Source organism: Onychomys torridus, chromosome 2, assembly GCF_903995425.1.
Source record: "Onychomys torridus chromosome 2, mOncTor1.1, whole genome shotgun sequence".
In the NCBI taxonomy this organism is placed as follows: Eukaryota; Metazoa; Chordata; class Mammalia; order Rodentia; family Cricetidae; genus Onychomys; species Onychomys torridus.
In genome coordinates this window covers 160,458,186-160,484,142 of record NC_050444.1, presented here as the reverse complement: position 1 = coordinate 160,484,142, position 25,957 = coordinate 160,458,186, and the positions used below count along the sequence as shown (strand labels likewise).

General features: G+C 47.0%; 1 protein-coding gene across 1 annotated transcript; it reads left to right on the top strand.

Moving 5' to 3' along the window:
• The first annotated feature begins 264 nt into the window (after window positions 1-264).
• On the top strand, window positions 265-20,500 carry Pgd (phosphogluconate dehydrogenase). Its single transcript, XM_036179185.1, has 13 exons — window positions 265-384; window positions 735-810; window positions 1,680-1,859; window positions 4,684-4,749; window positions 5,966-6,084; window positions 6,941-7,010; window positions 9,152-9,286; window positions 12,286-12,475; window positions 16,798-16,928; window positions 17,119-17,252; window positions 19,262-19,361; window positions 19,504-19,626; window positions 19,715-20,500. Exons 1-13 carry the CDS (start codon window positions 377-379, stop codon window positions 19,832-19,834), a joined length of 1,452 nt encoding a protein of 483 aa, XP_036035078.1. The 5' UTR covers window positions 265-376; the 3' UTR covers window positions 19,835-20,500.
• The last annotated feature ends 5,457 nt before the right edge of the window (window positions 20,501-25,957 follow it).

The following is a 25,957-nucleotide window of genomic DNA, read 5'->3' as shown; positions in this document are numbered from 1 at the left end:
GGCTGCACCAAGCCCAGGGTCTTCTCTTTCGGCAGCTCGGAGCCCCTGCGCAGGCGGGAAGCAACGTGCAGCCCGCTAGACCACTCACGCAAGCCTTGTAAACTCTGCTCGGGCGCTCAGGATGCCATCGATTGATCGATCGGCGCTCTACAGATCTGGCCCTGGGGGTAGGCGGACCCGTTTGCCCTCAGGTGGTATAACAGGCGCCGGAGCGAACCAATAGCGTGGGGTGTCGCCCCGCCCCTGCCTTCCGATTGGCCGGTATCGTGGTAAGCCTCCTGAGGCGCCGGGAGCCGGACATCACCGCACTTGCCCCGAAGCGCTCAGTTAGTTCTTCTGCTTCTTCCTTGTCGCCTCTGCTCTGCCGGCCGCCGCCATGGACCAGTGAGTGACCGTCACGCGCAGCCGAGCCCGAGAGACTTCCGGGGCCGAGCGTGGTGATGGCGGGGCTCTGCCTAGTTGTCTCGCTGCTCTCCGGCGACCCCTTCCTGGGAGCCCGCGGCCGCGGCGGGCTGGCGGGGAAGGCAGGCCGCGGTGGGTGGGGGACGGCCAGGGGCGGCACTGGACGCTTCGCGTGCCCGGGCGCCCACTAGGAGGAACTTCCCGGCCCGGGGCCAGCGGGGCGCGGGCGGGCCGCCGCGCGAGCGCAGACGGGGAGGTGCGGGCTACCTGCCCTGTTCAAAGCGACCAAGTGGCACTAACATCCTTTCCTTGTCCTTTCTCCGGCCCATCAGAGCTGACATTGCACTGATCGGACTGGCTGTCATGGGCCAGAACTTAATTTTGAACATGAACGACCATGGATTTGTGGTAAGTGGCCGAGACACGTTGCCTTCCCGGGTGAGCATTGGCCCGTTTTTCACAGATCCCCAGGCTGCTGGAGGGTGCTTCCCACCCAGTCGGCCCTGTTGTTGCTTACTCGTGTTTGTAAAAGGCCTGTCTTCGTTCTGCTGCCCCTGTAGTTGAAGGAAGAGCTTCCTTGGATAGAGAAGAATATAAAGCTGTGGGTCGCAACCCCACTGGCCACCCTCTAGCTCCAAAAATAATTACGATTCACAACAGTAGCAAAATTACAGTTATGAAGTAGTTATGAAAATAGTTTTGTGGTCCGGGTCACCACAGCATGAGGAACTGTGCTAAAGGGTTGCAGGGTTAGGAAGGTTGAGAACCACTAATGTGAAAGGGAGGCAGATCTTGGAAGATACAGTACTCTAGCTCAATTGGCTAGTGAGACTTGGCAAGAGATAAAAATGGGATTTCTTTTTCCTTGTAGACAGTACTTCACTGTGCTGCCACACTGGAGTCTCAGCTTCAGGGCTCAAGGACTCCTCATCTTAGCCTGCTGAGTAGCCAGGGCTATAGGATCCTCCTGCCTGTGGGTTCTGAATGTTCTTTCTAAATAGTAACATGGCTTAGATGCCAGGATTACCAGGGACAAAAGACCAGGCAGTAGTGACAGGCTCAACCTGATAAGCAACAAGTGGCGGCTGGCTTTTGCCTCAGTTCTCTGCTGTTTCAGCATGCTGTGACCTAACTTTGCAGGGATCAGCTGGCACATAAGAAAAAGAGAAGGCAGACCAGCTGCTCTCTTTAGACTGTGGGCCAAATAGACATTTCGTTGTTCCAGACCCACCACCCGAAGGTCACAGATCCTCTAAGCCAGCCTTTTTCTCCTCCAGGTCTGTGTTTTCAATAGGACCGTCTCTAAGGTTGATGACTTCTTGGCCAATGAGGCAAAGGGAACCAAAGTAGTTGGTGCAAGGTCCTTGCAGGAGATGGTCTCCAAGCTGAAGAAGCCTCGCCGGGTCATGCTTCTTGTGAAGGCTGGGCGAGCTGTCGATGATTTCATCGAGAAACTGGTAAGGCCAGCTCTGTTGTCAAGACTGCTAGCTCTCGGAGCCTTTGTCTGTTTCTCCCTCTATCTTACTTCAGAGATGCTTTTATTTTCAGTTTCTGGGTGTGAACTGATCAGTTCTGATGAAATGATTGCTTAAATATTTCAGTCTTGGTTGGCTTGATTGACACTTAGACAATGGTAATTCTTTTTTGTAGTTTTTCTGAAAAGATTTTATTTTCACTTTACTTTATGTGTATGAATGTTTTGCCTGCATGTGTAACTGTACCACACTCAAGAAGTGCCTGAGGAGGCCAGAAGAGAACATCAGGTTCCTTGGGATTGAAGTTAATAGACAGTAGTGACCTACCATGTTGATGTTAGGAGTTGAACCTGGGTCCTCTACAAGAGCAGTCAGTGCTCCTAAGCTGTCTTTCCAGCTCCCCCGCCCAAAAAAAAGTAGTATTTGTGTGAGTGTAAGCATGACACATTGGATGTAGAAGTCAGAGGACATTTGTGGGAGTTGGCTCTACCTCCTCCATGTGGTTCCTGGAAAGAACTCAGATTGTGTGGCTTGATGGCAGGTACCTTTTCTCACTGAGCCTTCTCACTGGACCAAGATTCTATTTTTTTTTTTTTAAGATTTATTTATTTATTATATATACAGTGTTCTGTCTGCATGTACACCCACAGACCAGAAGAAGGCAACAGATCTCATTGCAGATGGTTGTGAGCCACCATGTGGTTGCTGGGAATTGAACTCAGGACCTCTGGAAGAACAAGCAGTGCTCTTAACCTCTGAGCCATCTCTCCAGCCCCCAAGATTCTATTTTTATTTAATATATTATTAATGTGTGTAGGGGAGGGAGCATGCAGGTGGTGGTCAGAGGACAACTTTGTGGAGTCAGTTTTCTTCTGCTTTTTTGGGGGGCTGGGAAGGAGGGACATGTCAAGACAGGGTTTCTCTGTGTTGCCCTGGTACATCAGGCTGGCCTCGAACTCAGATCTGCCTGCCTCTGCCTCCTGAGTGCTGGGATTAAAGGTGTGCCGTTCCCCCCCCACCCCAATTTCCTCTTCTAATTCTGCTTTGGTTGCTGGGATCAAGCTTGGGTCATCAGGGCTTATCCAACAAGTGCTTGTGAGCCATCTTGTTGGCCCCATAATAGTATAATCTTGGGTGGTCATAATTCTGGGTCACGGAGGACATTTCAATTTGGGAAGAGTGACAGCATCTGAACAGTGGTCATCTGTTCGTCTCTGTTTGATTTGACGTCTGGTGTGGTCCAAGCATTGCTGTTGTGTTCCTCTGGCTCCAGTGCTGGAGACTGACTGCAGGGCCTTGTGTATGCTCCATAAACACAAACACCATGCCTAAGCCAGATCCCAGCTGTTTTTCTGTTTGCTTGTTTTAGTTTTTCTTTGTTTTTGAGATAGAGCATTACCATGCATTTCTATTTCTAGCTGGCCTGGTACTTTAGTAACAGCCCAGCTGGCCTCCATTTTGACAATCCTCCTGCCTCAGTCTACTTAGTGCTAGGATCATAGGTACCATCTACCATACCTGTCTGTTTTCTGTTTTTGTTTTAGTCCTGAGGAATAGAACTCGAGGCCTTTCACCTTCTGAGCATACTCTAACACTGAAATATATCCCCACTTCTGGTATCTTTTTTTCTGTTTTTTGTTTTGGTTTTTTGAGAGAGGGTTTCTCTGTGAAACAGTCTTGGCTGTCCTTGAACTCACTTTGTAGATCCGCCTGCCTCTGCCTCTGCCTCCACCTCCCAAGTGCTGAGATTAAAGGCGTGCACCACTGCCCAGCTCAGTTCTGGTATCTTGCAATGTTGACTGTAATATTTATGAATGTTTAGTGCTACTCAGTAGTAAACCATAGTGTCCAAAATGGGTTTTATTGAGACATGAGTGCCCCCCCACTCCTACAAAATAACAATTCTCATAAATAGTTGTTTTATTTAGCATCCTTGTACCAATTTGTTGGCTTTAACAAGAATATCTTATAGAGGAAAAAATATGCTTATGAATGAAGGAGAACAAGGAGAAAATTTAAATACTCAGAAGTAACCACTCTAGCCACTGGGGGGGAAAAGGTACTGCTTTAGAAATGATGTTAGAGGGGTTGGGGATTTAGCTCAGTGGTAGAACACAAGGCCCTGGGTTCAGTCCTCATCTGGGGTGGGGTGGGGGATGATGTTAGAAACAATGTGATTACAGAGGGAAGGGTTGTAATATCTAGAAGAGTATTGTTATCAGGTTTGTTTCCAAGAGAAAAAACTGTAACCAGTTCGCTGCTGTTTTAGGCAGCTTAGAAAAGAAGGACACTGTGATAAAGGACATAGTAAGCTTCCTGTGCAACATGATGCCAAACTGCCCACCATTAGCTCCAAACAGTGGGCTGAAAAAGCTGGTTGATTTTTCTTCAATCTAGGAAAGTACTAAAGTGATCTCAAGTGGAGCTTTGGAAGGGGAGACTGAGCAATAAAGAATAAAACCTGGCCAGGTGTGAAGGCGCATATCTTTTATCCCAGCTCTCCAGAGGCAGAGGCAGGTGGGTCTCTGAATGAGACCATAGCAAATTCCAGGCTACCCAGAGCTGCACAGTGAGGCCCTGTTAAGGAGGGAAGGGGTGAAGCAGAGGGAGAGAAAGTATGTTGTGGAGGGGTCTGACTGGGTTAGTTAGCCTCCTACTTAAAGGTGTAGTTACAGCCAGAGAGGATTACTGGAGTCTACATAGTAAATGCTTTCTCACTGTCTGTGTGGGATAAATTCTTGTTTTTAGTGGTCAAGGTATGTTTCATTTCTGTCTTGGTCCACCCTAAGCTAGTATGTGGTTACAGGTACCATTGTTGGACACTGGTGATATCATCATCGATGGAGGAAATTCTGAATACCGGGATACAACAGTAAGTGTTCTTCAGTCCAAACTCTGTCACATCTTGAGAACATTCTAGAAAGAAATATTAGCATTGTAAATGTGACAAAATTGTGAACTGCCTTGTGATCCTTTGGGGATTGGTACTGGTAGACTAGATCTCAGCATTTTTCTGCTAAGACACTTGATGGATGGTCTTTTTTTTTTTTTTTTTTTTTTTTTTTTTTTTTTTTTTTTTGGTTTTTTGAGACAGGGTTTCTCTGTGTAGCTTTGCACCTTTCCAGGCTGGCCTTGAACTCACAGAGATCAGCCTGCCTCTGCCTCCCAAGTGCTGGGATTAAAGGCGTGTGCCACCAATGCCCGGCAATGGATGGTCTTTTAATAAAAAAAAACCAGAGCCAGACAATCAGGGTGAAAGCTGAAAGATCAGAGGAGCAGAGCAGCTAGCCACTAGTTCTCACCTCTATGAAATCCTCCTCAGCATAAAGAGAGAGAGAGACAGAGAGTGAGAGAGAGTGTGTTCCTGTTTCCTCATGCCTTATATACCTTTCTCTGCCCTGCCATATTACTTCCTGCAATTAAAGGCTTCTAAAGCAAAGGCATGAGATCTCAAGTGCTGGGATTAGAGTTGTGTGCCACCACTGCCTGACCTCTATGTCTAATCTAGTGGCTAGCTCTTCCTCTGATCCTCAGGCAAGTTTATTAGGGTATACAATATATCACCACGCTCCTAATTGCTTGCTTGTGTGTATAACTCGAGACAATGGCTTAGATACAATAGGTTGAGAACTTTTTTGCATAATTTCTGCCTTCTTTAATGCATGGCATGCCACTCTGCAGCATAGTTGAGAAGCACTACTTTTATGATGTCAGATGCCAAGGCAAGTTGCATGGTCTGAAGTGTGAAATGTGTAAATCACCCACTGAACTTGTTCTTCATTGCATTTTACCGTATAAGGTCTTTTCCATTAAGATGGAAATGTGTGATCAGGTATCCCTCTTGGGGATTGTGTAGATATCTCAAAAATCAGTGTTTTCTTTTAAATTTTTTACAGGGTCTCAAGCTTGCAATCCTCCTGTATTCGTAGCCTCCCAAGTGTTCAACTTACAGGAGTCTGTTACTGTTTCAAGTTTAGCACATCTACACTGAATGTGCACACTGCTCCTAGGCCCTTGGGCCCTTTACTAGCAAACCTGAGCTCTCTGGCCTTACATGAGAAACCTAAAATTGTTTTTCTCTCTTTTAGAGAAGATGCCAGTACCTCGAGGCCAAGGGGATCTTGTTTGTGGGGAGTGGAGTCAGTGGTGGTGAGGAAGGGGCTCGGTATGGGCCGTCACTCATGCCAGGAGGGAACAAAGAAGCGTGGTGAGTATTACTAGCACCACATGCATTTCAGCACAGGACCAGCCTGGTGTGAACAGGATGGGGAGGCGGTTCTGTGCTTGGTCTCCTCTGTGGATATGGAGGGGTTAGATCTGGGAGGCATTGGGCATGCTCTGTCATCCAGACATTGTGTTCTTATGCCACATAAATGCTTACTTTCCCCTGGCCACTGGCTTGTCAGAGACAGATCACTAAAGTTTGGAAGCTTAAGGTATAGCTGCCTTAGCCCAGTCCTAAGCAAGCATTGACTCTGCAGGTGTCAGGTTTGGGGGTCTTTCTTTGGTAGAGGGTGGAATAGTGAGGGGAAGGTCTTAGAGGTTACTATGAATTAATAGTGAGGGTAGGATGAAGTGAAGAGTTGTTTTTGCTCCAGATAAGAGCATCTCTAATGCACTGCATGGTCCTGGCTTTTCTCTGAATCAAATGTGCAGAATTATGTGGTACCTGCTAACAGACACCCAGATGGGGAGGGTGTCTTTAAAGATGTTCTTGTTTTGCTTGTTTGGAGTCATGGCTTGTTCTGATAAAGAGATAGAAGATTCTTCTTGTACTTTGTGGGGACGGAGTAGCGAGACGCTGGGATGAAACCCAAGTCTTTGTGCGTGTTAAACGTGCGCTTTACCACTGAGCTACATCCCTTGCCTCTTCCATGGTGCTTCTGCCTTGCCTTTTCCCTTGTGTTGACTCGGGTGTTCTACAGCCTCCACTCTGAGGCCCACATACAGGGACTAGAGTTTCTCTGAAAAGTCGAGCATTACTCTTAGAGCAGCATTCTTGAGCATTGACCTGAGAGCACAGGCCTTCTCTTGTTAACTGAACTATACTTCCCCTTCCACAGGCCCCACATCAGGACAATCTTCCAAGCCATCGCTGCGAAAGTAGGAACTGGAGAACCCTGCTGTGACTGGGCAAGTTCTGGGCTCCCCTTTGACAAAGCACACAGCTGAAGAAAGACCATCTTGTCCCAGTGGTTAGCTCTGTGCCATGAGCTTCTCAGTCGAAGTCACTGCTGCCCAGCTGGTCCCTGGAGCACATACCTGTCTGTCTGCATGTCACTGTCCCTAACCAGCTCTGGAGGTTAATGTGTTTAAGCAGCTCCTCAACCCTACTAAAAGGAGGACTTCAGAAGTAGGAGCAGGGAAGCGAGGGGTTCTTATAGCTATTTACTTCATGGTCAAAGAATGCTGAAATTGAAGTGGGTCTGCTGCCTTGTCACATCCGATGTCTCATGCCACCAGGATCTAAGAATCTCTTTGCATAGCCTGGGTTTGGGTTTTCTGTACTTGGATGTTCACCAAAGCTCAGGAATCTGGCCATGGGTACTTTCCCTCCTGTTTGGTGTTGCTGAGAGAATAAATAGCCTATCTTGTGGCTTCAGCTAACTGATAGTGTGACCTGGGACAGATCAGTGCAGGAAGGGCTTGTCTGAGAAGTCCCCAGGTGGGCTAGATGGTCTCTATGCTCTCACCGGCTTTTCTTCCTCTTCCCTTTCCTTTAATTTTACTTTCTCTTCTTTTTTCCCTTTCCTTCCTCTTCCCCTTCCATTTTCTCTCTCTGTCTGTCCATGTCTGTCTTTGAGTTATATAGTTCTCTATCTGGTATATATGTATGGGAGAATTTGAGGCTGCATGTGGAGGGTAGAGGACAATTTGTCAGAGTTGGTCCTCTCCTCCCACCATGTGGGTGCTGGGATCAAACTCAGGTCTTCAAGCTTGGCAGCAAGTAGCTTCATCTGCTAGACCATCTGACCGTCCCCAGCGCTTAGTGTCTCCTCACTGTGTAGTCCAAGCAACCTTGGGCCATCAGTCCTCCCTTTCAGTCTCCGGAATTACAGACCAGTGCACCACCACACCTAGCTCCCCTTTTTATACCTGTTATTTTATATGCTTACTTTGTTATTTTCATAATATGTATGATTAAGAGTATGGATAACATAAGGACCCAGGCTTGTGGGCATAAGGGGAACCCTCCCACTGACCTGCCAGCTTTGGTGGCTGCCTTTCCCCAGGGGTCAGTGTCAAGTTCTGTCATCCTCTGCTAAGGGGGTGAGAGGCTATGATGTAAAAGCTGCCCAATCTTTCTTAGTCTACTGGACTCCTTCCTTGATGGCAGAGCACTACGTTAGAGTGCAGCGACGGTAACTTCCTTTTAACCCCCTCTAGGACAGTCAAAAGGAGAAGCCAGCTTGTGCTTGTGAGTCTTGACAACTCTAGCTGCAGAATTGATGGCTGTAGGCTGAAGTTGGTTCAGGCCCTAAGAATAAATGGTAGAGACTGTGAGCAGTGACCCTAGTAGGTTCATTCACTGCTGGAGCAGCAGGAAGGGTGAAGTAAGATGTCCTCATACTGCACAGTTAGTGTCCAAATCAAAGGGGCGGGCGGGCCGGCGATGGAGGAAGCTCTGTCTGATGGAAACATCACAGCGTTGCTACAGCAGCAACTGTCGGGAAGGACTGTCACAGGTGATAGCTGCCTGTGACCGCAGAGCCAGCACCTTGTTCTCTTCCCTGCCCATTGGGCAGTTTCAGAACCTGGCTTCCCAGGTAGCCTTTCTAGAGGGCAGAATGTCTTGCTCAGAGTAACCCAACTGAAAGGCCCTCCTTAAATTCCCCATGATAAAGTGATAAACTGATCAACTGGATACACCCTGCTAGCCTAGCAAATACTTTGTCAGTGATGGGACCAGGAGAGAATGCATTTCTAGACTTAAAAGGTGAAGGTGATACCTTGATATTTTACCCTCAGTAACTGTTAGAATGTCTGTATTACTTTTGTATCTAGGAAAAACAGAAGTAATTTATTTTGACCAGCAATTGCTAGAAATGTGTTAACTTTAAGACCTGGAGACTTCAGCTTGTGGCTGGAGTAGGGAGCTGCGTTTAGTGGTGAGAAATAGTGGGAAGTACAGGCAAAAGAGCTTGGGCATGTTGGGAGGTCCCTATTAAAAAATCCTGTTTTCTCATGGTATTTTTGTATGAGGTGGACCTTTCTGAGACTTCTCTTGTGTAGTCTATTGCTCTGAAGGCCTCTTATTCTTATTGCCCTGACAGGTGGGAGACGAGGGGGCTGGGCACTTTGTGAAGATGGTGCATAATGGGATAGAGTATGGTGACATGCAGCTCATCTGCGAGGCTTACCACCTGATGAAGGATGTCCTGGGCATGCGGCACGAGGAGATGGCCCAGGTGAGTCCCATGCACTGTCTCCACCTGAGTAATCACTGCTCAGATGAGGGAGAACTTACTACTGACAATTACTACTTCCTCCTTCCTAGTGGCCTGGCTGTCTGGTGGCCTGCATGGACTCAGCCTAATGTAAGGGAAGCGACGGTAATGGCATCATAAAATGTGATAGCCAGCTAAGAAGCAGTAATCATGGTCAGCAGTTAGTGAGCCATGCTTTGTCAGACACTCTGTGTCACCTCATATATGTCCCTCCCCCTGCAACCCTGGCCTTAGGCATGGTAGACAAGTCCTCTGTCACAGAGCCCATCCCAGTCCTTACTCTCTCACTCCTGCCTTTGCTCCATAAGTGAGGTAAGTAGCTGTCTTTGTTGATCAAGCTAGGATTAGAGCTCTGGAAGTTACTCAGAATAGTTCATCCCAGGGGCCTGAGAGATAGCTCAGCAGTTGAGAGCACTTGGTACTCTTGCAGAAGACCGGGGAGAGTTCAGTTTCCAGAGCCCTAGTGGAGGCTCACAGTCATCTATAACTATTATTCAGAGTATCTGATGTCCTCATCTGACCTCTGTGGGCCTTGTAGACAGGTGGTGCATATGAATACTTACAGGCAAAACACCCAAACATAAGAAATAAACAATTGATAAGCAATAATAAATCTTAAAAAAAATTTAAGTTCATCCCAGTGGGGAAGCAGAGAAGCATTTTCCCAACATTTTATTATGAAAATATTAGAACACTGAAAAACTTCACTGTCTACATGTGTGTGCACACCACCTGGATCCTACCATAGCATTTCATTGCACTTTGCCACACATTGTCCAGCCCTGTCCAGCCCCGTACTGTTTCATCCTGCATGGAGACATTCCCAAGTAATCTGTAGGAAACAGGACCTTTTCCCCAATACAGCATCATTAGATAAACATTGAATTACAAACATAGCCAAGTATGTTTTACCAATCATTTTCATAATCTTTTATTTATTCTTTGACAATTTTATACACAAAGTGTATCTCGATCATACCCACCCCAGCTTTCCCATTCTACTCCCCTCCAACACCCTTTCCCTGCTGCCTGCTAGAATAGTGACTGGGTTTGCTGGCTTTGTGGGTCTTGCGCAGGTTAACACCTGGACTGAGTTCATGAGGGCAACAGTCACTTTAGTTTGGGGTCCTGAACTGTGTAGTTAGAGTATTCCTGTCTGGCCCAGTCAGGACAAATCTCTCTTACCCGCCAGTCCCACAGTCGCTCAGACCCAACCAAGAAAGCATACAGAAACTTATTGGTGGAATTATTAAGGCCACTCCACGTAGTTAAAAGGGAAGTTTATTTTGTGGGGTAACTTACAAATGAAGGGGTAGGTCGCAGAGTCTGGCAAGGTAGAGGGTAGTCCGGCGGCGGCGTTCTCTGGAGAACTCTGCTCGGTCCACCTCTCGCGTCCGGCGTCCCGGAACCAAGAGAGTGAGTTCTTCCCGATCCTTCGTCTTCCGCTTCCTCCTCTGCCCCGCCTTGTGGGTGTGACCATTACCGAAGCCTCAGTGGGGGTTGGAACTTCCAGGCCAATGCTGGGATGCCTATCCACTACAGAAACTTACATTGCTTACGAACTGTATGGCTGTGGCAGGCTTTTTGTTATCTACTTCTCCTATCTTAAATTAACCCATTTCTGTTAGTCTATATTTTGCCACATGGCTTGTGGCTTACCAGTGTCTTTACATGTTGCTTCTCATGGCGGCGGCTGGTGGTGTCTCCCCCCAGCCTTCTACTTCCCAGAATTCTCTACTCTCTTGTCCCGCCTATACTTCCTGCCTGGCCACTGGCCAATCAGAACTTTATTTACACAGAGCGATATCCACAGCAGAACTGATTACTGAGTAGAAGAGTCAATTTGAGCTCTTGGCTGCATCTGTGATGTGACCAGCGCTGTAAGCTCCCATATAGAGTCAAGGGGTGTGTGTGTGTGTACGTGCACACAGAGCTGGGGATTGACCAGTCCTCATGGACTGTCACTGAACTTCACCTCCTGTTCCTGACCCTCACTTATCTTGGCAGCTGCTTGTCTCACTGGCTTGCCCTTGTTCATTCTAAAACATTTAACTTCGTTTTCATTATTTTTGTTTGTATTTAATCCATTTCCATAATAATGTATTCCTACAACGAAAGTGAGTGCTTTACTATATGCAAGACATCGTTCTAAGTATAAGGAAATGAAGGACTGGATATAGCTCAGAGGTAGATTGTAGCCAGTCTGTATCAGGAGCTTGCTGTATGGAAGCACGTGACAGTGAAGATAACTAAAGTGTTTGCCTCAGAGCTTAAAGAGAGCAAGAACAGTGACCATGAGTTTAAAACTCGAATCATTATTATAGACAAAAGCAAGCGGGGGGATAACAGGCGGGTTGGGTTTGGATTTTAGACTTCTTTCTTGTTTTTAAGGTTAATTTATTTTTATGTGCATTGGGTGTTTTGCTTTGTTTTGTCTGCATGTATGTCTGTGTGAGTGTACCAGGTCCCTTGGAACTGGAGTTACAGTTGTGAGCTGCCACGTGGGTGCTGGGAAATGAACCCAGGTCCTCTGGAAGAACAGCCAGTATGCTTAACCACTGAGCCAGCTCTCCGGCCCTAACAGACAGGCTTTATTGTGTTTCCTATCTTTATTTTTGTGGTACTGGAGTGGGACTCGGCCTCCTGCTCTCACTGAGATTGTGTTCCACCACTGAGCTACATTCAGTCCCGAGACAGATTTAGATAGAGCAGAAAGGTGACCACATGCATAGACCCTAATGAAGTAAGGATCTTGGCGCCATGGAGAGGGCCGTTCCAGTGGTGAGAAGTTAAACCACCAGGCTGACACTCAACACAGCTATCTGACCTGGTGAGCGTGACTCAGTATGAGTCTGCTGGCCCCATGGCTCAGCAGTGGGAGCACCACCTATGGAGGCAAGGATACGATAGATGAGCCAGGGTGCCCACATAACCCACACCACTTTCTCTTCTGTGTGTAGGCATTTGAGGAATGGAACAAGACAGAGCTGGACTCCTTCCTGATTGAAATCACCGCTAACATCCTCAAATTCCGGGATACTGATGGCAAAGAGCTGTTACCAAAGATCCGGGACAGCGCTGGGCAGAAGGGCACTGGGAAGTGGACCGCCGTCTCAGCCCTGGAGTACGGCATGCCTGTCACCCTCATTGGTAATGTTGCACCTTTCACCTGTGCCTTTGGTCCCACTGCTCTGACCCTGCTGTCCTTCTGGACTTGTACTCCGGATAGGTGTTGGAGGCGGTCTTTGGTCCTGCTCAGGTGACAGTGCACCTTTTCCTCTTTCTGCACATGGGAAACTCTCTGCTTATGGGCTCCAAGGTAAATGGAAGTCACTGTCCTTTCTGTGTGGTTTTAACGTTGGCATATTTTAACATTTGACTCAGGTATAGTCAGTAACCTAAGACCTTGGTCCAGTTGGTTCTTGAGATAGTCTTGATAAGTAGCCCAGGTTAGCCTTGAATGTACACCTTCTTAGCCTTCTGAGTGCTGGGAGTGCAGGCATGCCTGGCTTTTGGGGCTTGTTTGTTGTTTTGCTAAGATTTCTGTAATGGGTTGAGTAACGAAAGTTCACAGAGCAACACATTTAATTGTTTATGTAGTCAACATTTATTAATTGTTTATGTAGTCAACATTTATTAATATTTTACAGGTTCTGCCCATAGATACTGGAAAAATAGGATATAACCTAGGTTCCTTCTCATTTAGAAGAAAACCACTGTCCACGTCACTTTCTATTAATGGATTAAACATCCAACTCAGAGCTAGAAGGCTGGGGTACGGCTCAGTTAGTAGAGTGTTTGCTTAGCTCTGGGTTTGATCCCTGGTGCTGCAAAAAACCAAACCCAGAAAACAAGAGAATAAGAAACCAAAAACTGGTTATGGACTGGTTTGTTTTTGTTGTTTTGAGACAGTCTCGCTGTGTCTGTCCCTGTAGCCCAAGCTGGCCTGGAACTCATGGAGATCTGCCTGTCTCTGCCTCTTGAATGCAAAAACTGGTTCTTTAAGAATAAAATTAAAAGCCAGGACATGAATCTCTGTGAGTTTGAGGCCAGTGTGGTCTATAGAGTGAGTTCTAGGGCAGTCAGGGCTACACAGAGAAACCTTGTCTTGACAAACAAACAAATAAAAAGAATAAAATAAAAGGAGCTGAGTTCAAACCCTGAGACCCACTTGGTAGGAGAGAACCAACCCCTGCAAGTTGTCTTCTGGCCTCCATGTGAATGCCATTGCATTCACATGTCCACACACACAGAGGGAAAGAAAAGAAGGGGGAAAGCAAGAAATAATGCAATAAAAAAGGAATGACCTGGGTTGGGGATTTAGCTCAGTGGTAGAGCGCTCGCCTAGCAAGCGCAAGGTCCTGGGTTCGATCCTCAGCTTTAAAAAAAAAAAAAAAGGAATAACCTTTAATCCCAGAATTTGGGAGGCAGAGGCAGGTGGATCTCTGTGAGTTCCAGGCCAGCCTGGTCTCCAAAGCGAGTTCCAGGAAAGGAGCAAAGCTACACAGAGAAACCCTGTCTCAGAAAGAAAAAAACAAAACAAAAAACTAAATAAATAAAAATAAAAAAGGAATAAAAGGCCAAGCACAGTCTGTTCCTGTAGCCATAGTTACTCAGGAAGCTATGACAGGAAAATCACTTGAGCCTAGGAGCTCACTGATTGGCTAGAGTAGCTGGCCTGGGGACCACTGGTCTCTTGACACTCCCGGGCTATGATCATAGTTATGTGTGACCACCTTTTGGCTTTTTTACACAGGTGTTGGGGACCTTGTATGACAAGCACTCTACCGACTCTGTCTTTTTCTTAAAAGATAGAATGCCCCTCTGCCAAGATTGGAAAGAGTGAGCCAGGTGCTGGCAGAAATCTTTGCTCCTAGTGGAATGGTTCTTCTGTAATAACTCAGGCATTTTATGTTTACTTTTCCAGATACAGATGTCTCTCCCTTCTTCTCCTCCTTTATTTTCTGATTAGTCATGCCTCACTCTGTGTTAGACATTTGGGGCAGGGCAGAGGGTGTGTGTGTGTGTGTGTGTGTGTGTGTGTGTGTATGTGTGTGTGTGTCCCCGTGTGTGTGTGTCCCCTGCACAAGTAGGAAGACGTTGGCTGTATTTTGGCCAGTCCTTGTGGTGCTGTGTGCATGGGGCATCTTCCCATCACTGACTCGGCTACATTAACAGTGTTACTGTCCTCAGTTGTAGACTGGGCTCCCTCTCACCAAGCTGGCGGAATGTGGTCCTTTCCTACCTAGTGAAAAGAGGAAGGACACCGTCTCAGTCCAGCCCGCCGTGTGACTGGGGGGGTTTGCCACACTTGCTGTTGTACAAATGTCAGCCATGCTGCAAGGAAAGAGAGAAAGGGGTTGGGTAAGAGCAGGAAGACATCTCCTTTTTGCCTTGTTCTCAAGTGGTGGCTAGTACCCCTTCCCCAGAAGTGCCATGTTAGTTGTTAGTCCCAGAGATTTGACCCATTTTGTTTGGAGGAAAAGAAAATTCATTCATCTGAAATAAATTGAGCAACTGGCCTGTCACAAGGGTGGTTTGTAAAAGCATTAAATGTCTTAATGTATTGAAGGATATTGTGAAACCAGTGGTAATGGATATCGAAAACATCCTGGGGTGGAGAGATGGGTCAGCAGTTAAGAGCACATCCTCCCCTTCCAGTGATTGGCTTCCCAGTGCCCATATCCAGTTGATCCAACCCATTGTAACTCCAGTTCGAGGGACATCTGACTCCTGGCCTCTGAGGGCACTTGCATGCATGTACACACACACACACACACACACACACACACACACACAATTAAAAATAAATCTAATTAAAAACAAAAACAAAAACCCTAAGTCAGAGGCTAGTGAGATAGCCTAGGAATTAAGATCACTTGTTGCTCTTGCCTACGATCTGGGTTTGGTTCCCAGCACCCACATGGTTGTTAGTGGTGGTCTGTAACTCCAATTCCAAAGGATCTGATGCCCTCTTCTAGCCTCTGAGGGTACTGCATGCAGGTGGTAAATGGACACATGAAGGCAAAACACCCATACACATAGAAATAATAAATTAAAAATCATTTTTTAAAGCTGAGCATGGTGGTGGTGAATTCAAGGCCAGCATGTTCTACATAATGAGCTCCAGAACAGCCAGGACTAAGAGAGACCCTGTTTCAAAAAAACAAACACACAAAAAATAAATCAATTTTTTTTGGGGGGGGAGGGGGTGGTTTTGAGTCAGGATTTCACTGTGTAATAACCCTGGCTGTCCTAGAACTCACTCTACAGACTAGACTGGCCTTGAACTCATAAATCTGTCTGCCTCTGCCTCCCAAGTGCTGGGATCAAAGGTGTGCGCCACTACCACCCAGTCATGTATCTTTGAGTCACACTTAAGAATTTATTTCCTCCAGTGGCCAGGCAGTGGTGGTGTACACCTTTAATCCCAGCAGATCTCAGGAGGCAGATCTCTGTGAGTTTGAGGCCAGCCTGGTCTACAGAGCTAGTGCCAGGACAGCCAAGGCTACATAAAATAAAAATTAAAAACAAAAACCAAAAAACAACAACTCTGTCTTGGGAAAAAAATTTTTTTTTCAAATTAGGTATGGTACACATCTGTAATCCCAGCAGTTGGGAAGTAGAGCCAGGAGGACCAGGGGATCAAGGCCATCCTCTGCCACATAGTAAGTTTGAGGTAGCTTTTTTTTTTTTTTTTTTTTAAAGATTTATTTGTTCATTATGTATACAGAAGAGGGCGCCAGATCTCATTACAGATGGTTGTGAGCCACGAAGTAGGTGCTGGGAATTGAACTCAGGACTTCTGGAAGAGCAGTCGGTGCTCTAAACCTCTGAGGCATCTCTCCACCCCTTGAGGTAGCTTTGTACTTTGTGAAATTCTGTCTCACAACAAAATTTCTACCAAATAGAAACTGAAATTTTGCTCTTGGGTTAATATTGAGTAATTATGTGTAATTATTGCCTTCCCTCTACTTCACCTTAAAACTTGGAGTTTCGGTTTGGTCTTTATGGTGGAATGCATTTGTGTTAGGAGGTTAACTTAAAAGTTTTAGCTGTGGAATTAACTCTTCAGAGCTTATAACCCAGGTTACATCTGGGCTAAGCGCCCAGCTCTCCATGGTGGAGGTTGATCTCTCTCATCCCTGCCCACACCCCTTTCCTCAAGTTTCAGGGGTCGGTCTTAAGGACCCCTGACGGATGCCAGGCGGTGGTGGTGCACACCTTTAATCCCAGCACTCGGGAGGCAGAGGCAGGTGGATCTCTGTGAGTTCAAGGCCAGCCTAGTCTACAGAGTGAGTTCCAGGACTGTTTGTTCCACAGAGAAACCCTGTCTCAAAAAACAAACAAAAAAGGATCTCTGGTCTTCTTGATGCGTGTTAGCTCTGTCTCTCACCCCTGCTCTGGCTGTGCACACCCCTTTTGGCGTTTCAGGTGTTGGATCTCTGACTGGCTCTCTCTTCCCCACGTAGGAGAAGCCGTCTTCGCTCGGTGCTTGTCCTCTCTGAAGGAGGAGCGAGTTCAAGCCAGCAAAAGGCTGAAGGGCCCCCAGCAGGTCCAGCTGGAAGGCAGTAAAGAGTTATTCCTGGAGGACATTCGAAAGGTGGGCAGCCCCTAACTTTGGGCTTTGGTCCAGGGAAAGCTTGTGGGGTTGTAGAGATCCTCCACCCTGTTCTCATTTCTAGCCTTTCCTTGTACTGTCCCCCTCTCTGGGGTCTCCTGAGGGGGAGTGAAGCTGGGAGGTGGATGTTATTCCACTAACCACAGCTCTGAAGCCTGGTGTTGCTTTCTAGGCCCTCTATGCTTCCAAGATCATCTCCTATGCTCAAGGCTTTATGCTGCTCAGACAGGCAGCCACTGAGTTTGGCTGGACCCTCAATTATGGAGCCATTGCCCTCATGTGGAGAGGGGGCTGCATAATCAGAAGGTAAGTGAGAGGTGAACTCAGGGCTGCTGGCACAGGACCCAGGCAGTGCTTGTATTTTCCTATAACTGGGAGCAGCCATCCTGTCACTGAACACTGGTAACAGTGTGGGTTACATTGTCACAGCTCACTTTTGTCTCATGAAGTCCCCACTTTAGTGTCGGCATCCACACCTCAAAACAATTGTAGTTCAAAAGTATTTGGGGAAAAAATGGGGGGGCCACACAACTTTTATCCGAGCGCTCCCATAGCAGAGACAGGTGAATCTCTGTGAGTTCAAGGCCAGCCTGAGCTACATAGTTCTAGTACAGTTATGGCTACATAGAAAAACCCTTCTCAAAAAACAAATAAACAAAATGTATAGAACACTTGATAGGCCCTGGGCTCTGCCACCAGCACAAAAAAAAGGTTCTGAACATTTAGAGACTATTTTCTTAGCACTGTTCCTTAGGCAGTACATTTACATTATAAGCCAGCTAGAGATGATTTAAAATAGACACATTTGTGTAGGTAATTTAAAATACCAGTTATTTATCTGTGGGAGGCACTACAGGTGCCAGGCACATGTGGAGGTCAGCAGAACTTGTAGGAATTCTGCCACCTTCTAAGTATATCGATCCCAGTTATACATTTTGGACTGGGGAAATTCACAGGATGAGTTCAGGGACCCTCTGGACCTACTGTGAGTCTGGCTTCAGCCAAAACTCCTGACCTCCACAAACTCCCACTTTAGCTAGAGGGCTACAATGCTTCTTGGGATCTCCCAGAATTAATGTCAGTTCAGAACTGTATTCAGTAGCCTCTGCAAAGTCTGTTCTCCCCGGCCGCCACCGTGTCGTTCCCCTCGTGAAAGGCTGTAGGTCCCGCTGAGGAGGGACTGGAGACAGGCTAACAGTAAAACTCTTAGGTAATTTGTCAGTGTCCTTCCTCGGGACCTGGCTGTTCCTTCAAGGGGTTCTAGGTCTGAAAATTGGTTTATGAGCTGAGATTCCGTCTTGCTGTGTCCAGTGTAGCCTTTCTTTCCTTTGTTTGAGCGTTTTCTGCTTCTTATCTATTCCATCCCTGGAAACACCACTGATAGTATCAAAGGTCCACAAGAGTCATGCCACCATAAAATCACTTTCCTGTGCTGCCCATTACAATACCTACACTCACCTTCAGTACTTTCCTTCTACCTTGTGGTACCTGGGGGCTTTAGGGTTAGTAGTAGGCCCACTGAGCCATGTCACTGGCCATTACATACTAGGCTGTTTTATGAGGGGCTTGAGTACCCACGAATTTTGACTGAACCTATCCCCTGTCCACACTTGAGGGACAACCCAGTCTCTCCAACTGGATTGTCTATACCACATCCTACAAGTAGCTCTGTGGAGAGCATCCTGGCCTTGGGCTTGTCTCCTGGGGCCTACTTCTTATTTTGTTTGATAGGGGTTCTCACTTAGCCCAGGCTGGCCTACTGAGCCTTCTGTCTCCACCTCACTCTCTATACTAAAAAAAAAAAGTTATTTTTTAAAAATAATTCTCATGGGGCTGGAGAGATGGCTCAGCAGTTAAGAGCACTGGCTGCTCTTCCAGAGGATCCAAGTTTAATTCCCAGCACCCACATACTGGCTTATAACCATCTGTAACTCTAATCCCAGCGGGTACAGTGCCCTCTTCTGGCCTCACTGGGCACCGTTTACACTTGGTACTCAGACACACACTTCCTGCATTTGCAGGGTCGTACACATGAACCACAGTTGTGAATAGAGATCAAAAGACCATTTGTGAGGGTTGATTTTTCTCTTTGTACCATGTAGGGTCAGAAATAAATTCAGATGGTCAAATACCTTTCCCTGCTGAGTCACCTTCGTTGGCTCCTGTACTGCTAAATGTTACTCTGCTGGCTCTGAGGGGTGGGGTGGGGAGGTGAGAAATGTGACTTTACATCTCTGTAGAGTGTACAGTGCTTATTATTTCCAGATGTTCAGCCTGCTGCTGTTTTAAGATTGATTTCTTGCCAACTATTTCAGTGTTTTTCTGGGGAAAATTAAAGATGCATTTGAACGAAGCCCAGAACTTCAGAACCTGCTGCTAGATGACTTCTTTAAGTCAGCAATTGACAACTGCCAGGTACGTGGTTGGCAGTGAGTGGTGCGAGGCTCTCTGGGTTTCATTTAGCAACATTGATGCCAGTGGAGTCTGTGGTGTAGACAGGAACCTCAGTGTCTCTGGGGCAGACCCCATCCACTGACCTTCTGCTCTCTGTGCTCAGGACTCCTGGCGGCGGGTGGTCAGCACTGGGGTACAAGTAGGCATTCCCATGCCCTGCTTCACTACTGCCCTCTCCTTCTATGATGGGTACAGACATGAGGTGCTGCCAGCCAACCTCATCCAGGTAAACTTGGGAGTGGGTGGTACCCTTTGTTCCTGAGGGTTGTGTGCCTACGTATCACCCTAACCCAACCAACGCATTCCTTTCCTAGGCTCAGCGGGATTACTTTGGGGCTCACACCTATGAACTCTTAGACAGACCAGGAGAGTTCATCCATACCAACTGGACAGGCCACGGTGGCAGTGTGTCATCCTCTTCATACAACGCCTAGTAGGACTGTAGCTTTGCCTCCCTCCCACCAACAGGACAGTCCCTGCAGCCCACAGCACTCCTCTTTGCCCTAATTCCTGCTCAGGTCTTTTAGCCAACTGGCTGTGATTGCTGAGGAAGTCACCAAGGTCTGTTGTCTAGTAGTTCTGACACCATGCGCTCCACCTCGACCTTTTGCATTGCCCAGGAACCGACCTTGTGCGCCACTGCGTGACCGCTCCCAGACTGAGCTGGGCCATGTGGGTCACAGGGGATGGGTGTGTGTATTGTACAGCCTGGATTGTGGGTCATGTGTGGTTTCTGTTGTCCTCCACTCAGTAAAAGCTCTAGATTTGCACTTCTGCACTGTTTCTGGGCGTGCCTGGACACACCAGCTGCTGTTCCATTGGCAAAGGTCTGCACTGAGTTCACTGTATGGGAATTAATTGATTTTCCTTAAGCCTTACTCATTTTTAATTCTGTTTTGTTTTGTTTTCTCTCTTTTTGAAGACTTCAAATAACACAGGACACATTAAGTTGAGGGTAATGATTAAGTCCGGAGGGAGGTCACCAAGGAGTGGTGGACGGGGCTCTCATGTTGTCTTGTCTTACTGGGCACAGTAGGTACCTGGATGTTGATGTAAACATCTACCCCATCCCACACTGGTAATAAACTTTTTAAACTGGCTTGGTCCTCTTTGTGTCCTCTTGCACCAGATCTGTGGTGCCTCTTGTGGATTTTTAATGCCCTCGGTCTGTTTCTGAACCAGACTTTTCATTTGTCTTGTTTACTGATAGCCTTATCTGGCCTGGGGCCATTGAACTGTGTTCAGCTAGCAGTGAACTCCACTCCGTGATGATTTTTCTGGACTGATTTAGAGTCAGTCCCAAGAGGGGCCTGAGAGCAGAGCAAACATTACCTGTTTGGACAGCTGGCATGTCCCCTCCGACTCTGGTTCAGTCTCAGGAGCTGCAGGACAGGCAGAGCTATGTGGGAAAGCAGCTTTTCACCAAATCCTCCCGCCTCAGCCTCCTGGAGAACAGGGTGCATCCCTACCCCTCTTCCTCGATGTGAGGGCCAGGCCCACCTGCCCCTGCAGACCCCACTTACAGATGAAGGACCGTGAAGGCACTCCTGAGAGACAGGTGGAGAATAGAGCAAATCCTGAGGAGAAATGAGGATGAAAACCTAAGACCAGGAGCCGGGAAGCTCAGTTCAGCCCTTCCTAGTTCATCCTCCGAGAAGCTAGGTAGGATGGTCTCTAACTTCATTCCTACTAAAGCTGTGTCGCTAGGGAGATGGGTTCGTGCTCATGATCTGTCTGCTCCAGTGAGAACAGTAGCAGTTGGTCCTCAGCACCTGCAAAAGCAGCTGCCGTGGAGATGTGGCCTGCCTTGTGTTGTTGGTGGGGAGTTCACTTTGTCTAGATGTTCAGAAGGACTCTAGCCAGTGTCCTGTGCATAGCACACTGTATGTGTACCACTTAAGGACAGACTGGAGCTTTTCATACTCTACCACCAGCACGATGCCCCCCTGGAAAGTGTCAAAAAGTGCTGGTTGGGGTGGAGCCCCGCATTCTGCATTTCCAACAAGCTCTCAGTTGGTGCCCATGCTTCTGGGCATACCTGTGCATGAACACAAACCTACACAAAAGAAACCAAGAAGCAAGACTACCCAGGGGACTGATGTACAACCTCATCAAGGCCAAGTAGTTAGAGTTTAGATTCAGAGCCATCCTGACAGCATTTTCCTCGTGGACCCAAGCACGTTGCAGTGTGTTCATGTGCATGTGGAGGCCCATTGGTTTTTTGACACCAGGTCTCACTGTGACCCAAGGCTCGCCCAATTCAGCTAGGCTGTCTGGCCAGTGAGCCCCAGGGATTCACCTGCCTCAGACTGAGATTTCAAGCACATGCCTGGCACCTAATGATCTTTGCTTTTTTGCATGTGTTCTAATCCTGCCCCATCTCTTGCTAGCTGTGGTTACAACACTTGCTTAGCATGAGCGAAGCCCTGTGCTCTGCCCAGCACTAACAAGGATGCAACAGCGTGGTTCAGCAGGGAAAGGCCCAAGCCTGACCACCCAAGTTCAGTCTCTGGCCCAACTCCTGGAAGTTAACCTCTGACCTCCACATTGTGTAGTGGCCTGGGCATGATGACATGCTCCAGTGTGTGGGAGCTGGCAGATGGAGAATTTAAGGCCAGCCTATACATACTAAGATCCTGGCTTAGACCCCTTCCCTTTCTCCATGTAGGTAGAATCCTTGCCCACCACACTCAAGGCCAGGGGACAGCTGCAATACAAGCCAGAAAAGAAAGACCATGGGAAGGGAGGGAGAGCTTTGTTATTTGTTTGTTGGGATTGTTTGGTTTTTTGCAGTCTTTCTATGTAGCTCAGGCTTGTAGCATGAATCCTAAAGGTACTTATTAATAAAATCAAACCTGAGTCCAGTTATTGGGGTGAACGCTGGAAGATCAGAGAAGCAGAACAGGCACAGCTTCCTTACCTCACCAGTTCCTCAGCTGATCCTGTTTCCTCAGACTGGAAGCCTCTAAGTCCTCATCCAGAATGAATCTCAGCTGAACTGCTGCTCCAAAGCCTAAAAGCTTAACCAATCAAAAGCTAGTTTCTAGTCTTCATGCCTTATATACCTTTCTGCTTTCTGTCATTACTCCCTGGGATTAAAGGCGTGTGTCACCGTGCCTGGCTGTTTCCAATGTGGCCTTGAACTCACACAGATCCAGAGGGATTTCTGCCTCTGGAATGCTAGGATTAAAGGTGTGAGTGCTACCATTTTCTAGCCTCTGTATCTAGTGGCTGTCTGTTCTCTGGCCCCAGATAAGTTTATTAGGGTGCACAATATTTGGGGGAATACAATACCACATTTCCCCTTTTTTGTCTAAAATTAAAAAAAGCTTATAACTACTACAAGAAAAACTATCCAATAAGTATATACAATATATACAGTCAAGAATTACATTAACAATGTCTAGTCCATTAACATTTGACAGATTCAGATGAAAACTCCATTATATATATTTTGATAATGTCCAGTCCAATAATATTTGATAAACTCAGACAAAAAAATTTTCATTACTTATCCTATTTAAAACAAATAGTTCCTTTTTAAAAGTATATTCAAGCCAGGCGATGGTGACGCATGCCTGTAATCCCAACACTCGGGAGGCAAAGGTAGGTGGATCTCTCTGAGTTTGAGGCCAGCCTTGGCTACAGAGTGAGTTCCAGGACAGGCTCCAAAGCTACACAGAGAAACCCTGTCTCAAAAAAAAAAAAAGAAAGGAAATCTTAAAAAAAAAAAAAAAAAAAAAAAAGTTTACAATCACCCTGAGCTATATAGCCAGTTAGAGGTGCATGCGACACAGCCCCATCTCAAAAAACAACGGCAGGGGAGAAGGGCAGAGAGGTAATAACCAGATCCTCTTGGGACCAGAAATGCCTGTCCCTAGCATACATTCTGCAATCTTCAGAAACTATCACTTTCCACTCACACCTCTTCTAGAGAGGAAGTTTTGCTGTGTCGCAGAGATGGGAGACCTGCACTTTGCTTGGGGTTTTCTGAGGGCCTATGAAGGGCACATACCTAACTCAGTGTGTGTCAAGCCTACACGCTCCACATGTTAGTGGACTTCTTACTTCTCTGGACTCGGTGCCATCATCTCCAACTGCCAGGTGAATCACAAGAGGTTAAGTTGTTTTAACCACCAAGGAACTTGAACCCTCGTCACCTGATGCCAAGGTCCAGCCAGTGAGACTGTCTTACCTCTCCTATGTACAAACCAGATCCCCATCCAGTCTTTGTCACATTAACTGCACACCTACTATGTGCCTGGTGAGTGTCATTTCCCAGGGGTGAGGGAAGCAGGAATTCTGACGTGTTTGTTAGTCATTAGTGGAGACTTCTTTCCAAAACCGTACTTTACACTTCAATGTAAGGGAAAACCGGTAAGAGGTGCTATTGAGCTGATATTTGTGGTGTCCTGTTTAATTCATGTCTTACTTGTCTTACTTGTGCTGAGGATGATGGGAAGTGAGCAGGGGGCTGGAATGTAGACACGGCTCATCTGTGGTATCAAATCTAGCCTCTACCACTTCCAAGCAGTTTAATTCCATGAAGAATTCTTTTGTACTTGTAACTGTTTCTACTTGTGAAGTGGGGCTCACACCGAGCCGATGAGAGGAAGTGAGCACCTAGGGTCTGACAAGGCCCCAGTGCTAACCTCAGTATTCCAGCCAGGAACCCCTGACCTGGATCACAATGGAACAGTGGTGACATCTAGTGGCCAATCTAGGGTCCTGCACCATCAGTTAGAAATAGTTTCAAAATACACCACAATATGCTGCTGCCTCAGACCCAATCTGTTCTTAGACTTTCAAACTCCACAGATCATCACAATGGTGTTCATTAACCCTGGGAATTGTCCACATCAACACCAGACAGCATGTGGGGAACATAGAGTGGGGACGTACTGAGAAGTAAGTGTTTTGACAGTTTTGCTTCCTTTTTTTTTCCCCTCCAAGACATGGTTTCTCTGTGTAGCTTTGGCTGTCCTGGAACTCGCTCTGTAGACCAGGATGGCCTCGAACTCACAGAGATTCACCTGCCTCTGGTGTGGGCCAGTTTGAGACAGTTTTGCTCAGTAGCCCAAGCTGGCCTTGAGCTTGCTATTCTCCTGCCTCAGCCTAAGGTGTTCACCACCATGCTGGCTAACATAGATGGTTTTCACATAGGCAGACCCTGATGTGAAAACTGGGGAGAGAGGTTGATTAAGGCCTTCAGAGGAAAAAAAAAAAAGAATAATCAAAACTCAATGGCTTGTGGTCTTATTGCTGTAAAAAATGGAATCTTCGGGCTTGAGAGATGGCTCAGAGGTTAAGAGCACTGCTTGTTCTACCAGAGGTCCTGAGTTCAATTCCCAGCAACCACATGGTGGCTCACAGCCATCTGTAATGAGATCTGGTGCCCTCTTCTGGCTTTCAGTCATACATGCTGATACATAATAAATAAAAACACAAACAAACAAAAATGGAATCTTCCTCTAGGTGGAGACAAACCCTTCTCTTCTCCCTCAGGAGGAACTACCCAGTGGAGATAGTTCAGGGACCTGGGACACCCCAGGAAGGTGACTTCACCTTAAGATTATGAGCTTTTCCTGTCCAGGAGCCCCCTAGTGCCATCCCTACAGCTTGTCCCAGTGGTTAGCTCTGTGCCATGAGCTTCTCAGTCGAAGTCACTGCCCAGCTGGGACGGGTTGTGGCCGGTGTCCTTTCTGAGTCCTCACAGGGAGCTGTTCCTTTTCTTCAGTCTTTCTGTGCTGGCCAGGACCGAACTGGTGCTTCAGGCTTTCCTCTCTTTTTCCAGTGCTCGCTCCCTGTAGCTGATGAACCAGCCTGCCTCCATCTTAGGCTTGAAAGCCATCTTATAGTAAAGACAAACTAGGTCCTTTCCTGTGTATGACTAAACCTGTTTCTCAAGGACTGGGCTGTGCCCTCCTGTGACCTGTCCCCGGAATGACAACCGTGTCTTTGCTTCAGAAAGTTGCTAGGACCATCTTGCAACCTTACCTTTGTTTCAGAAGGTTGTTTTGACTGCCTTGTTACGACCACCTTGTGGTCATGTCTTTGTTTCAGGAGGTTGTTATGAGTACTTACTTGTTAGGCTTATGTTCTGCTCCTGTAAATCTGCCTATCTTGTCTGCCAAATCCTCCTTTTGGAAACCACCTGCCCTGAGCTATAAAAACCTTGTCTTTATCACATCCAATGCTGATCCCTTGAACCCCACTAATTCATTTATCTAAGTTATTCTAATAGCAATAAAATAACAAAGTCAGATACTGGGGTAAAAAAAAACCAACATGATAGATCCAAAGAGCAGCTGAAGTATGATCAGCTGACCCTAACTCTCCCTTCTTCCCAGATCAAAAAGGCTATGAGCCTCTCTACGCCCCTCCCTAGCTGGCTTCTCCAAAATCTCTATGGCTAATTCCAGTCAGCCAATCACCGACTGCCCTCTGATTCAAGGTAAACTTTATTGGCAGTCTCAGAGTGTCAGTGTGACAAATCTCCCACAACACCCCACCTTTAGGGTGAAACAGCCTGTATACATGAACAAAAAAGCTTGTCA